Here is a 16,052-nt window from a genome sequence, read left to right on the forward strand (position 1 = left end):
AATTAATCATGGATTTAGATTTCATTGGAGGTGCAAGAAACTATCAATTACCCATCTAACTTTTGCAAATGTAATTATGATGTTCTCCCATACCACTTTACCTTCAATTTAGGTGTTGTTGGATGCTTTATACACATTCTTCTCATTCTCAAGGCTTCAAATTAACATATCAAAGAGCAAAGTTTTCTTCGCAGGAGTTGATCATACTATTAAAGCTGTCATTCTCAATCTCCTTCAAATTGAAGCAGGCAATTTGCTTGTTATTTACTTAGGAATGCCCCTATCCTCATCCTCAATCAAGGCAAGGCATTGGCAAGCACTAGTAGGAAAGATAACATCAAGGATTAGAAATTGGACCCCAAGATTTCTTTAATATGCATGGAGGGCTATCCTCATTAAGTATGTGTTGTGTTCTATTCAACCCTATTGGTTTTAAACATTTGTATTGTCAAAGATGGTTATTGGACAAATCAATCTGATCATTAAAAGTTTTTTCTGGTCTGGAATTGACAAAAAGAAGAAAGGAGTCAAGGTTGCTTGGCATGCTGTTTGTAGACCAAGAATCCATGGAGGTCCCTGATTTGGAGATGTTCAACATTATTGCCAACTTGAGGCATATTTAGAAGCTTTGTTTAAGGAAAGACAGTCTCTGGGTTGCTTGGTCTTATAATTATCTTATCAAAGCTAAGAGCTTATGGACTGTCAAGCCTACTACACTAAGCTTTGGTTTTTGGAGGAGGCTTCTTAGATTGAGAGGTGTGGCAAGAGGACTGGTCAAGCATAAGGTGGGGGCTGGCACATCAACAAGCTTGTGGTTTGATTATTGGATGACAAATGGTCCAATTGTATGCATGTCAATTGGGGCTCACTAAAGTATAAATTCTTCGACTAGACAACCAAGTCTTAGTTGATAGCCTAATTTCCAATGACCAGTGGGTGGATCCCAATTCAATGCGACTGTATCCATTTTTTCAATCCCTAAGTTTCATTTATCAATTACAAAATTTTGCCTTACCATCTCCTAATGTTGATTCCATTGAGTGGTTATCTAGCCCTACCAAGGTATTCTCTTTATCTCCCACTATAAGTAACTTTATACCTCATTCCCCAATCTATTCATGGCATCACATTGTATGGTTTAAGCACCACATACCAAAGCATAGAATTATTTCATAGTTAGCAGTAAGAGAAAGATTATACACATTGGCATTTTATTCTTGATTCTCTTACTTTGTTTGGATTTCCTACTTCATTTGTCCACTGGATAGCCTAATGCATAAGTACACCTTCGTAAAACATCTCTCTCAGTGGAAAGCCTTTTGGATTCTTCTAAGGAAAAAGAGGTCTTAGGTAGGGTGATCCAGTTTTACCCTTGCTGTATGTTACCGCCATGGAGGTCTTGACCTTAACTATCAGCAACCATATTAAAATTAATCATGGATTTAGATTTCATTAGAGGTGCAAGAAACTATCAATTACCCATCTAACTTTTGCAAATGTAATTATGATGTTCTCCCATACCACTTTACCTTCAATTTAGGTGTTGTTGGATGCTTTATACACATTCTTCTCATTCTCAAGGCTTCAAATTAACATATCAAAGAGCAAAGTTTTCTTCGCAGGAGTTGATCATACTATTAAAGCTGTCATTCTCAATCTCCTTCAAATTGAAGCAGGCAATTTGCTTGTTATTTACTTAGGAATGCCCCTATCCTCATCCTCAATCAAGGCAAGGCATTGGCAAGCACTAGTAGGAAAGATAACATCAAGGATTAGAAATTGGACCTCAAGGTTTCTTTAATATGCAGGGAGGGCTATCCTCATTAAGTATGTGTTGTGTTCTATTCAACCCTATTGGTTTTAAACATTTGTATTGTCAAAGATGGTTATTGGACAAATCAATCTGATCATTAAAAGTTTTTTCTGGTCTGGAATTGACAAAAAGAAGAAAGGAGTCAAGGTTGCTTGGCATGCTGTTTGTAGACCAAGAATCCATGGAGGTCCCTGATTTGGAGATGTTCAACATTATTGCCAACTTAATGCATATTTAGAAGCTTTGTTTAAGGAAAGACAGTCTCTGGGTTGCTTGGTTTTATAATTATCTTATCAAAGCTAAGAGCTTATGGACTGTCAAGGCTACTACACTAAGCTTTGGTTTTTGGAGGAAGCTTCTTAGATTGAGAGGTGTGGCAAGAGGACTGGTCAAGCATAAGGTGGGGGCTGGCACATCAACAAGCTTGTGGTTTGATTACTGGATGACAAATGGTCCAATTGTATGCATGTCAATTGGGGCTCACTAAAGTATAAATTCTTCGACTAGACAACCAAGTCTTAGTTGATAGCCTAATTTCCAATGACCAGTGGGTGGATCCCAATTCAATGCGACTGTATCCATTTTTTCAATCCCTAAGTTTCATTTATCAATTACAAAATTTTGCCTTACCATCTCCTAATGTTGATTCCATTGAGTGGTTATCTAGCCCTACCAAGGTATTCTCTTTATCTCCCACTATAAGTAACTTTATACCTCATTCCCCAATCTATTCATGGCATCACATTGTATGGTTTAAGCACCACATACCAAAGCATAGAATTATTTCATAGTTAGCAGTAAGAGAAAGATTATACACTCTTGATGTTAAGCTAATTATGCATAAGCATGATACAAATTACTGTTATCTCTGTCTTTCAGAATGGGAGTCCATTAACCACTTATTTTTCAACTGTAAGTTTAGTGCTCACATTTGGAAATTCATTCAGGAAGTTGCTGGGTTTTACATCTTGCCTAACTGTTGGTCAGATATGATTCAGTAGTGCTCATTACATTGGAGGTCCTTAGGATTTTTGATTCATAAGTTGCTTTAGTCTGCTGTAATTTATTTCATTGGGATGGAAAGAAATGCTAGGGTTTTCAGAAATCAGTCTTCTTCTCCCTAACACATAATTTCTCAAATCAAGTCCTGTATCAGAGCAAGACTAGCCACTATTAAGTTGAGAAATAGTACTGGCCTGAGGAAAGTTTTTAGTTTATCTCAACTTCACCTTCTTTTCATGCAAAGTTGCTCCCATGCTTGTGCTTAGACCTGGCTTTTATCCTAATCAAGTTCATCACTACAAGAAAAGTGGTTATTAACTACGGGCTTTTTACCACAGGCCCGTATAGCCGATAGTAAATGCCACTTTGTACCATGGGCCAAAAAAAACCCGTAATTGAAAGGCATTGAAAGTCACTTTATACTACGGGCACGCATAGCCCGTGGTAAAAGATACTTTCTACCACATGCTATATGGACCCGTAGTAGAAAGGGAACTTTCCACCAAGGGCTAGATATGTGACAGAAAGTTATATGTCTATTACGCGCTAAGCCCATTGTAAAATATGAAAAAAAAAATTTCCAAATATATTTTATATTTTTTCTACATTTGTTTTGACATATTCATCACCCCTTCCAAAAATTTATCCACTAGAGGGAAGCTTCGCTCCTTGTGTACAATTTTTTAAAATGAAAATATATTTAAAAATACCCTTTTAGGACTGTAACTTCACTTAGTTTAATTTTATTTTTTAAATTTTTAATTTTTAATTTTTATATTAAGTATATACTGTATCATATAACTTGAAGAACCAAAAGCTTCTCTTTCTGATCAAGCCCTAGTTGTTAGGTTATGCCGAAATCCCACTCCTCCACCGCAGATCCTCCTTGTCCTTCTTTCCTGTATGCAGGCCTTCTTTTTTCCAAGGAATCTGTTCCACCTGGGTACCAAGCTGCGGATCAATTCCAACTATTTGTTGCCGAAACACGTCAACAAGAAAAATGACTGAAATCCGCTCAGTTTCCACAGACGCTCAAATAGACGATTAACTCTACATAATTCAATCCTGCACTTAGACCACTTACTTGTCACTTTGGTGGTAAGGTTTGATCAACACCTCAATTGATTAAGTGCTCAAAACGATTATAGGGTGAATATGCCATAGTTAGGATGTGGCTGAAAAATTGCTGATAAATTGTTTGAAAAATAATCTGTTGTGGGGCAATTTCATCCAAAAAATTTCATCAGATAACTACTTAAAAGGACATCGGTTAAAAACACCCCCTTGGGATAGTTGAGGGGGATTTTTTGCCAAAAATATTTATAAGGGGGTTTTTCGCAACTGGCAATAGTAAAGGGGGGATTTTTGCAATTCGCCCTATTTTAAAATGGGTTCCATTATATTTGACGCATGGGTAGGCACATAAACTTGGTGAAGTAGTAGGTTTTTATTTATCCCGCCAAATAGCATGACTCAATTTTTAAATAATTAAAATTAGAAGTTACAAATTTTTACCATAAATGATCTCTTTCCGCTGGATAAGAATCTTAATTTACATAATTCACTTAAAAGTTTTTGATAACTGTATTTTGATTTGATATTTTCTAATTATAATTAAATTTTAAATACATACCCAACAAAGATATAGAGTTCTCGAAAAACACAGAGAGTGCAAAAGAGAATATATATATATCCATACACACACACTTCTATTTATATTGAAAAAGATTAGTAGAGGAAAACAAATTAACGATAGAGAGAGGAAACCTATGTAATTATTTGTTCTTTCCTTTTCCTTCAATTGGCAATTCATTTATGCTACGTTTGGTGTACATGAATGGAATGGAATGAAATTTGCAATGGAATGAGAGTGAGAATGGAATGGAATGAGTATTACCATTCTAATGTTTGGTGTGACACGGTGAATCGGAATGATTATTACCATTTTATTGTTTGGTTGAGTATCATTAAATCTGGAAGGGAATGCCTTTTCTCAAAAATGCCCTTTACACTGGAGGAAAGAAAAATAAAAAAATTATAACTAAACCAACTCACCATGATTGAATATTTAATCTAAGAAATTGATGTAAAGGCTAAAAAATAATATATATATATATATATTTAATGATATATCAATCTTAATAATATATAAAAAATCGTGCACCATAAGATCAACTCAAATAAAGTTAAGGAAATAAATAAATCATCAACCCAACAAAAAAACTTGGTAATATTTCCAAGTACTTGTGTAATTTTTATTTTTATTTTTTTTATTGTAGATTTCTTGAAAATTCTAGTTTTGATAAAATTCTAATCAAGAAAAGTTCTCCAATCATCCAACGATGAACTTGACTAAGGGTCCAAAAGTCAAACTAGTCCACTTTGGGTTGCAGATGATTTCACAAATGTTTCAACACAAAGATACAAAAAAAATAAATAAACAAAGAAATTAATACTTGTAATTTGATTGAAAGTCCTGCAACTTTTTTGTCAATGGCAGCTATGGGTATATTCAGAAGAGATAGAAGATAAAAGACCTTTATCACGTCTAATAAAGAAGCCGATAAACATGAAAAATGGAATGCGAAATATTTTTGGTGAATGCGAAATATTTTTCTCTTATTAGAATGTGATTAAGGGCTTATTGGGAATATTAGAAAAATATTTTATCCTACTATGGAATGGAATGGCCAATAGGTTTACTAATGGAATGGATTTTCATTCCCTGTAATGGATTTTCATTCCATTGGAATGGTCATTCCATTCCATTCCTGCACACCAAACAACTGAATGGTTGAAATGAGCATTCCATTACATTACATTCCTGCACACCAAACGTAACATTGCAAAAGCTTCTCAAAATAAGCAACAGAAAGGCTTTGCCGTCCATTTGCTAAAATAGGAAAACAAAATTTATAGAAGAGTATAATGTAATATGTATTAAATTAAAGGATATTAATGTCTTTTTAACTATCATCACATCGGATTCAAAATCACATCCCAAATTTTAATTGGAGATTTGTAACACTGCTCTTGTGATTTTAAGTCAAATTCCAAAGCGGCTTAGGTGTCGGCCCCACGTCGTAGATGAATAAAGAATTTTATATGACGTCGAATCTCTGTGAAATGCTTACTGAGGGAAGGAAAGGCTAAAGAAGGAAGGGAGAAAGGGCCATAATTTTAGTTCCCCCGCCTTAAATTAGAAACAAAAATAAACTGTTCCCAGTTATGATCAAAGTGAAAAGAACCCACAATATTGTGATAAAAATGCAAGGCTACAGAATTCACGAGGTTGAGTTAATTAATTAATGAAAAGTTCATTAAAGAAAAAAATACATTTTATGGAGCTACATACAAAATACTAGTTAGACCTACGTACAAAAAACTAAAATAGTATCTTCTATTGTTCTTGATGTTGATTCTAAACCACATTGTGATACTTAGGCGAAACAATGCTCTCCAAGTAGGTCTCTGCACCAAACCATTTACCAAAGATATTGAAAGTCTCTGGATATCTGTATGTGTTTTCTTTTTGATTGTACATAAGTAACCGTTTGTGGTCAACTAAAAACAGATGTTCATCATTGTTTGAGAAATTCAGAGGCTTCGCGTCAAAACTACATGGTATGATAATCCCAAGCTTAGTCCAAGACTCTCTCTTGCCGTATTCCTTCATCACCCAAAATTTGGTACCACTCCGGCAATCATCCACACCTGTGACGTTAATACAAAGACATCCTCCGAGAACTCCAACTGCATAACCTCTGCAATCTACATAATTTGAACATGATTCAATCCTTTGAAGATGTGGCAAAGGAATATCTCGAAATTTCTCCTCAGCTAAATCAAAAGAAATCATCCTCCACACGTGGCAACAAAACCAATGGAGAATTCCGTTTAGAAGTAAACATGGTTGAGAATTCGACATCCCAGCTTTGGAAGGGAAGTCTTGAATCCTCCTCCAAGAATTTGTTTTCATTGTGTATAAACTTGCGACACGGGATGAGATTGCCACGACTTTGTAGTCATCAGTGGATGCATCATAACCAAATCCATACGACATGGATGGTGTATACATGAATGGTAATTTATTGAGTTCTCTAGTTGTGATATTCACCAAGTAAAGGGTATGGGATAGATGAGTTTGAAGTAATAGCAACCCATTACAAGAACCAAAGATGGAGACCGGTTCTTCTGTGAATGGAGGAAGAATGTGCTTCGCTGTTAGATCATCGCCGGACTGTACGAGTAGTTCTCTCCTTAATTGTAAAGTGCGAGAGCAACATGAAAATGCTAACTTTCGGTCTTTGGATAGTCGGCTTAGATGCATCTTAACAAAGTGAGGTTGATTGAATAGATTGCGCCATGACTTGCATACACGCTTAAACCGAACAAGAGATTTAGCAGGCAGACGTGAGAGTATTATGGTCACGAGATCATGGGGAAGGATTGGTGATGGGGAAGGACCTCTCTTTACTTTCTTCATCGCTAAGTTTCTCAACCAAACTTTGTGAATGGAACCCAAAACTACGTACTAATGTGAATATATAGTATTTCTTTCTTCTTCTTTTCCTTGTAGAAAAAGGGTTTCTCTTGGCGGTTTGTTACTTGTGCGGATTATTTCCTTCTTATCTTTTATCTAAAACCACTTTACTCACATATCAGCTCAATGGGCCCAGATTAGTAGATTAGGATTGGGAGAACTCGTCTCGAGGCTCTCGTAACTGGTAGTATTAGATAATAAAGAAAATTCAACATCATTCTTCAATAAATAATATATGCACAAAATATATCTTTTCTGGAAACCTAACTTTTTAAATGTGTAGTTTTTAATTTTTTAAATTTTTTTTTATTATTATAGCAATAGAGGATGGATATCCGGATATACCCTTATACGCGCGCGCGAGATGAATCTCGTGCTTTTATAACTTTAAGGTAAAGAGGGTAAATTAAGAATATTAAAAAAATATTGCATTGGATTTTAAATTGGGACAGCGAAAAGAAAAAAGGGTGGATATTTTTTGTGGACAGATGGAATATATATAAATATATATGTGTGTGTGTGTGAAAAAACCCAAACCTTTGAATTAAACCTCTTTCAATCGAAGAAGGCCTAGTAAAAGCCTATGGGGATCGAAAAAAGAGGTGGACATCACCCAGCCGATTACAATTTGGCTAATTACTTGAAATGTGGCCAATTACTAATCTACTAATCTCGGCCCATTGAGCTGATACGTGAGTAAATGCCCCATTATATATAGACCAAAAAAATGTCCTTTTAAGGTAAAGAGGAAGAATTAGATATATTAGAAAAATACAACATTGGATTTTGAATTGGCATAACTAAAAATCGAAAGGGAGAATATATATATATATATATTGGTGGAAGATTTCCATGTGGTAGATTTTATGAGGTGAAAATGTGGCTTCAAGTTCGTTTTAACTACGTGTAGACACTAAAATTTAGTGGGCTTTGGTTTTAACGAATGAACCCATTAAATATAGGCCTAATGTTTAAATAAATTATTTAATTTACCAGGCTTGGTCCACTTAAATTATTTAATTAGCCTAGCCCAGATAATTAAATGAAACGATAATTATTCCTAATAAAATATATTTTGAATAATTATTTTTAGGGATAATTATCACAATATAACTGGCCCGGCCCAGTTATAGTTTTATCCTTTTCAGGAGATGATACGTGTCATCATCCTATTAATCCAAGAAGCCTATAAATAGAAGCTTTGGAGGAAGAAAAAAAGGAGGAGAGGATTCAGAATTCAGAAGTCTACAAATTCAGAATTCAGGAGTTCAGAGACTCAGAAATCCAGAGACTCCGAATTCAGACACAAATTCAGAATCGAAACCCAAAAGCGAAGAACATCAAGCACATCCAACAACGTGCCGTTCTTCATCAAATTCCACAGTGATTCAAGAACAAGCTCGTGCAGCCCTTGGATCTAACCAACCAACCAAAAATAAGGAGATCGAATCAGAGGACCATTCTTTTTTGTAAAAGATATTATAAAGGACTGTACTCCACATTCATAAATTAATAAAATTCTATTTTGCTCCATATTTTGTTTCTATTGCAGACTTACAAAATTTGTGTGTACAAATTTGTGGCACGCCCAGTGGGACCACCTTTGCCTCTCATCTCTTTCTCCTACCATCAAGTTTCTTCTCTATCAGATTTTATAGCTCCCCCTAAGATTCAGACAGACAAGAAAGCCCAAAAGAACATCGCTATTGCAAAGGTCGACGCTAAAGCCACCATGAAAAGTGGCACGAAGACCAAATTAAGCGATGGAAGTACCTTGACGGGCCCTGTGACACGTAGCAAGTCCCAGGCGATGGCGTCATTCAAACTTCAGCAAGATGTGGTGAAAACTAATCCTGCAACACCGGCGAACGTGAAAACTTGACATTGTTCCAGAGGAGGCTCCACCACCAGATTCACTTCGTTCTATCTATGATGCTCACTCTAGTGTCGGTTCACCCCCAGAGTCACCACGTCAGACTTCGGAGCAATCAATCACTTCAAGGAATGTGGATTCTCAAGGCCTATCATACTCAGATGTGGTTGCTGCTATGATGACTGGAGCTGCTACGGTGGAGGAACAACTAGCAACTATGGCTCATTCCATTGAGAACCTCACAAAGACTATTGAAGAAAAGGACTTGCAAATCGCTACACTAATGAATAAATTGGAAGTTCAGACCTTCGGTGAAACACCAATGCCATCCGGGAATCGTGCAACTTTCACACCACCACCGTCTGGGAAACCTACATCTTCCACAGCAATACTAACGGAGAATCCTAATTCTACAGCATAAGGTACTCACAGGGAGAATCCCAAACAGACACCGGTGACAGAACAAGCGACCAGTCAAAACCAGACGTTGGGGATAGAACAGGCGACTGGTCAAACCAATCATACCTCTTCTTCAGTCTCTTCATTATCTGTCGAACAATTGCAAGATATGATAACGAATATAATCCGAGCTCAATATGGTGGTGTCTCACAGAGCACTCTCATGTACTCAAAGCCCTATACAAGGAGAATCGACAGTATGAGAATGCATGTAGGATACCAACCTTCGAAGATTCAGCAATTTGACGGAAAAGGTAACCCCAAGCAACACATTGCCCATTTTGTCGAGACTTGTAACAATGCCGGAACAGAGGGGGACTTACTAGTCAAACAGTTTGTCCGGTCCCTTAAAGGAAACGCGTTCGAGTGGTACACTGACCTAAAGTCAGAATCAATTGATAGTTGGGACCAGATAGAACGAGAATTCTTGAACAGGTTCTATAGCACTCGTCATACTGTTAGTATGATAGAGTTGACTAACACGAAGCAATGGAAGGATGAGCCTGTAATCGACTACATTAATCGGTGGAGAGCCCTCAGTCTTGACTGCAAGGACCGTTTGTCAGAAGAATCTGCTGTGGAGATGTGTATGCAGGGAATGCATTGGGGCTTGCTCTACATTCTACAAGGCATAAAACCTCGCACATTTGAGGAATTGGCTACGCGTGCCCATGACAAGGAGATCAGTATGAAATCCCATGATGGCAAAAGTCCCGTGACTATAGAACCACACAAAGATAAGAAGGACTGGAAGAAGGACGACAAGTCATCAAAAAATGCGGCTAAAGATTCAATGGCTATCTCAACCACCCCAATCAAGATATCTGTTAAAGATGACAAGAAGGATGATAAAAAGCCTCGCCAGTTTCAAGAGAGGGAGAGACAGCGTCCTACGCTAAAGGAGTTAGAGAAGAAAGAATACCCCTTCCCCGATTCCGATGTTCCTGGCATCTTGGAATGTTTACTTGAAAGTAAAGTTATAGAACTCCCTGAATGCAAACGTCCTCCAGAGATGGGACGTATCAACGATCCAAAATACTGCAAATATCATCGCATTATCAGTCATCCAATTGAGAAGTGTTTTATCTTCAAGGAGGTGGTGATGAATCTGGCAAAACAAGGAAAAATCTTGTTGGATACAGACGAAGTTGTAACTTCAAATCATACTACTGCTACTTTGACAACCTCTGTCGTGGGGAGTGCTCGTTCTCAACCTTTAACTTCGGAGGTATCTTGCACAACTATCCAGTTTGGTTCATTGGAACCAATCCCAATCTATATTGGCCAAGGGAGTGTACGTGACATTTCAACATTTGGAAGGGTTTTTCCTCAGGATGATGAAGAAGGATGGACTCTGGTGACAAGAAAGAAACCACAGAAGCAACAAGCTGATATTTTTCAGACTAATTATTCTGACAGAGGGCAAAGGAAGAAGAAACCCCAATATCACCATAAACAGTCTGGCCATAACAGAAAATGGGTCAAGAAGACACAGTCAACTAAACACACCTCTATAAGCAAAAAGAGTCAGAAGCCTATTACTTTGCAAGAGTTCTTTCCAAAAGGATACCTAAATGACGAAGTTGTAACAACTTACATGGTTTCAACTAAGAAAACAAGCCTTAATGATGAGAAGAACGAGGATCAAGATGAAGTCCAGACTGTAGAGAACCATAATACAGCCATCATTGAAAAATCTGATGATGATGAAGTGGTTAGAGGTACGTTTGAGTCATGTTGTGCACTAATTGTTTTCACGGACGAGGATCTTCAGTTGGGTTCGAAGCCGCACAATTGTCCTCTCTTTGTCTCCGGTTACATAAAAGAACGAAGAGTTACTCGTATTCTTGTTGATGGTGGCTCGGTGGTGAATCTAATGCCAAAATTTACGATGAAAAATCTTGGCATCACAATTGACGAGTTATCGCGTAGCCGTCTTATTATTCAAGGTTTTAACCAAGGAGGACAGAGAGCTATCGGCATGATTCGGGCAAAGCTAACTATTGGCAAGCTCCAAGCAGAAACCTTATTCCATGTGATTGATGCAAAGACGTCCTACAATTTTTTGTTGGGAAGGCCTTGGATACATAGTAATGGCGTCATTCCATCGACTCTTCATCAGTGCTTCAAATTCTACAAAAATGGCGTACAAACGGTTGTGGCGGATCATAAGCCATTTACAGAGGTAGAATCTCATTTTGCTGATGCCAAGTTCTATATCGATTATGATACACCTTCGGAAGTGCCCATCCCAAGCCTTCCGTCTACACAAGAGATTCAATCTACAAAAGCAAAAGAAGCATTAAGTGATCCACTAGACGTTTCAGTGACAGACATTGTAAAGGTAGCTAAAATACGAGGGGTCTTGATAAAAGCACATCGGACGAAACCTATTTTAAAGTATGTTCCAAAATCTCAGCGACAAGAAGGGCAGGCACTTGTTATCGAGATAATTGAAACTAAGGAATTTAAATTAAAGATGTTACAAACCAAGGAAAAAGAAGATATGCAAAAGCTTAAAGGAGAGTTAACTCTTCCTCTCCCTAAGATTCAGAAGTCTTCGCCTTCCACGTCTCCGTTAAAAGGGTTCGTGCGGCCTTCTCAATCTATGGTTGATCATTTATCACTTTCAAAACAAAGGACCGACGAAGGATTCGATCCTAAAGCATACCAACTCTTGGCTAAGTCGGGGTATGATTTTACAAATCCTGCAAGCCTTGGAAAACTGAATGCTGAGGTCACCGGTGAGAAGGTGCACGGCCTCAATGAGACACAGAAGAAGTTGAAAGATCAAGGGCATAAAATCATTTCACCTAAGTCTGGTCTTGGTTTCGTAGCTTCTGAGCCACTTTGAATTCAAATCACAAAGAGGGATAAGAAGTCAAGCACCTCATACATTGGGTTTGAAGAAGTTGAGGATGAACAAGATCAGTAGACTAGGCATCAAAAATCAGTCTTTGACCGTATAAGAGCTCCATGCGATCGAACATCTGTATTCAACAGGTTGTCAAGCCGAGAATCAAATGTTTCAAGTTCTCATATCAGCAATTTGCCTCGTAACTCTGTTTTTAACAGAATGAGCTTTCATGACCAAGGAAGAAAATCTGCACAACCTCAATCTCGAAAGTTAGTATTTTCTCGAATTGGTACTATCCATGATGCACCACTAAAAAACAGCAAGATTGTGAAGTCAGAAGAAGCTAACATCGACGTGGTGAATAATAGTGAGGTTCAGAGCCTAGTGCCTTCGCGAATGAAACGTAAGACAGAGATAGATGTCACCAATGATGTTACATTGAAAGCTCGAAGGCGAACCATTGTATTTACTAATCAATCAGCAGAAGTGGATAGAATAGAAGGCACTGGCGAATCGTCTTGTGTTACTTCATACCACATCACTGTTGAAGAGGAACTTGACTGTGAACAACCAGATGATATCGAGAAAGTTCCACCAACACTAGAAGATAGGGGGCAGGCTACTGTTGATCAACTCAAAGAAATTAACTTAGGAACTGACGATTAACCCAAACCAGTTTTTGTTAGTGCATTCCTAAACCCCTCAGAAGAAAATGATTACTTTCAATTATTGTCTGAGTACAAGGATGTCTTTGCTTGGACATACAAAGAGATGCCTGATCTTGATCCTAAAATTGCAGTGCACAATCTCGCTGTCAAACGTGGGACACGTCCGGTTAAGCAGTCTCAATGTTTCTTCCGTCCAGAGCTAGTTCCAAGGATAGAGGAAGAACTCAACAAATTGATTGAAGTAGGGTTTGTCCGTGAGGTCAAATATCCAACATGGATTTCGAGCATTGTTCCAGTGAAGAAGAAAAATGGACAGATTCGAATCTGTGTGGACTTTCGTGATTTGAATGAGGCATGCCCAAAAGATGATTTTCCTCTTCCCATCCCTGAGCTCACTGTAGATGCAACCACTGGACATGAAGCTCTCTCTTTTATGAATTGTTACTCTGGGTACAATCAGATAAGAATGACTCCGAGGGACGAGGAGTTAACTGCCTTTCGCACTCCTAAAAGCATATATTGTTACAAAGTTATGCCCTTTGGACTAAAAAATGCGGGAGCAACATACTAGCGCGCTATGCAAAGGATCTTCGACGACATACTCCACAAGATTGTTGAATGTTATGTTGATGACTTGGTGGTTAAGACAAAAGAACGAAGAAATCATTTACAGGATTTACGTACTGTCTTTAATCGCCTTCGAAAATATCAACTTAAGATGAATCCCCTTAAATGTGCATTTGGTGTGACTTCAGGGAAATTCCTGGGATACGTCATACGTCATCGTGGTATTGAGATTGATCCTAATAAAATTGAGGCCATTCAAAAGATGCCGCCACCAAAGAATTTACGTGAACTTAGAAGTTTACAAGGTCAACTTGCGTTCATTCATCGGTTCATCTCAAATTTAGCGGGTCGTTGTCAGCCTTTTAACCGACTCCTAAAAAAAGATGTTCCATTTAATTGGGACCAATCATGCCAAAATGCTTTTGATAGCATCAAAAAGTACCTTCTCAATTCTCCGGTATTGGGAGCACCGATACCTGGAAAGCCACTCATACTTTACATTGCTGTGCAAGAAGAATCGTTGGGTGCCTTACTTGCTCAGAATAATGAAGAACATAAAGAGAAGGCATTGTATTATTTAAGTCGCAGACTCACCCCGACGGAGCGAAATTATCCTCCAATTGAAAAAACATGCCTCGCACTTGTCTTCGCTTCTAAGAAATTGAGGCATTATTTCTTGGCTCATACGATACATCTTGTTGAAAGGGCAGATCCTCTCAAATATGTCATGTCTAAGCCAGTCCTTTCCGGACGATTGGTGAGGTGGTCAATTTTGTTCAACGAATTTGAAATTATTTATGTGACACGAAAAGCAGTAAAAGGACAAGCCTTAGCTGATTTCTTAGCTGACCATCCTATTCTAGCCGATTGGGAAATTTCTAAAGATTTTCCTGATGAAGAAGTCTTCCTTGTGGACATCCTCCCTCCATGGATGATGTTTTTCGATGGGGCAGCACAATCAGATGGGGTTGGAGCAGGTGTAGTTTTTGTTTCTGCAAAGAGACATGTCATTCCATACTCTTTTGCACTTGCTGAAAACTGCTCAAATAATGTAGCTGAGTATCAAGCCTTGATTATCGGCCTTCAAATGGCGAATGAGATGAACATCACGGACCTCGAAATATATGGAGACTCTAAGTTGGTGATCAACCAATTTCTTAAAGAATATGAGGTTAAGAAAGATGATCTAGTACCGTACCATCGTTATGCCTCTCATTTGTTGGAACGGTTTGATAGCGTCATACTAGAGCACATTCCAAGAAAGAAAATCGGATAGCTGATGCTTTGGCAAATTTAGCTACAACATTGGCGTTAACTGATGAAGACCTGGTTGATGTTCCTGTATGTCAAAGATGGGTCTTGCCACAAGTCTTGGAGGATAAATTTGAAGAAAGTAATGTGGTTTCTTGTTGGACACAAGAGGAAGAAGACTGGAGAATCCCTATCATTGATTATCTGGAACATGGAAAGCTTCCCGAAGACCTACGCCATAAGACTGAAATACGAAGGCGAGCACCTCGTTTCATCTATTACAACGATACATTGTATAGGCGTTCCTATGAAGGCCTTTTCCTTCGCTACCTTGGAAATGATGAAGCAACGCATGCAATGAAGGAGGCACATTCTGGGATTTGTGGAGCTCATCAATCTGGTCCAAAGCTGAACTTTCGCGTCAAAAGAATGGGTTATTATTGGCCCACCATGGTCAAAGATTGCTTGGAGTATGCAAAAAGGTGTCAAGCCTATCAATTATATGCCAACTTCATACACCAACCACTGGAACCATTACACCCTACTGTGACGTCATGGCCGTTCGATGCATGGGGATTAGATGTAGTTGGTCCTTTAGAAAAGTCTTCAAAAGGCCACTTGTATATCTTGGCTACAACTGATTATTTTTCAAAATGGGCGGAAGCTGCACCCTAAAAACATGTGAAAAAGGAAACAGTGGTTGACTTCATCAAGTCCAACATTATTTATCGATATGGTGTCCCTCGATACATCATCACTGATAACGGGACGAATTTTAAAAACAGTTGGGTAACTGACCTTTGTGAGAAATTTGGATTCAAACAACGTAAATCCTCCATGTACAATGCCCCTGCAAATGGTCTCGCAGAAGCATTCAATAAGACTCTATGTGAGCTATTGAAGAAAGTAGTCAACCAAACAAAGCGAGATTGGCATGAGCGAATGGAAGAAGCATTATGGGCATACCGCACTACGCATCGGACACCTACTCAAGCAACTTTATATTCTCTGGTCTATGG

General features: G+C 38.1%; 1 protein-coding gene across 1 annotated transcript; it reads right to left on the minus strand.

Annotated features, from left to right (window-relative positions):
- Positions 1 to 6,236: 6,236 nt before the first annotated feature.
- Positions 6,237 to 7,301, minus strand: LOC132271930 (F-box/kelch-repeat protein At3g06240-like). The gene has a single exon (XM_059773436.1). It carries the CDS (start codon positions 7,299 to 7,301, stop codon positions 6,237 to 6,239), a length of 1,065 nt encoding a protein of 354 aa, XP_059629419.1.
- Positions 7,302 to 16,052: the final 8,751 nt, after the last annotated feature.

This window comes from Cornus florida, unplaced genomic scaffold (genome assembly GCF_030987335.1).
Source record: "Cornus florida cultivar Cherokee Brave unplaced genomic scaffold, ASM3098733v1 CherokeeBrave_3.0.0_Hap2_Chr01, whole genome shotgun sequence".
Lineage (NCBI taxonomy): Eukaryota > Viridiplantae > Streptophyta > Magnoliopsida > Cornales > Cornaceae > Cornus > Cornus florida.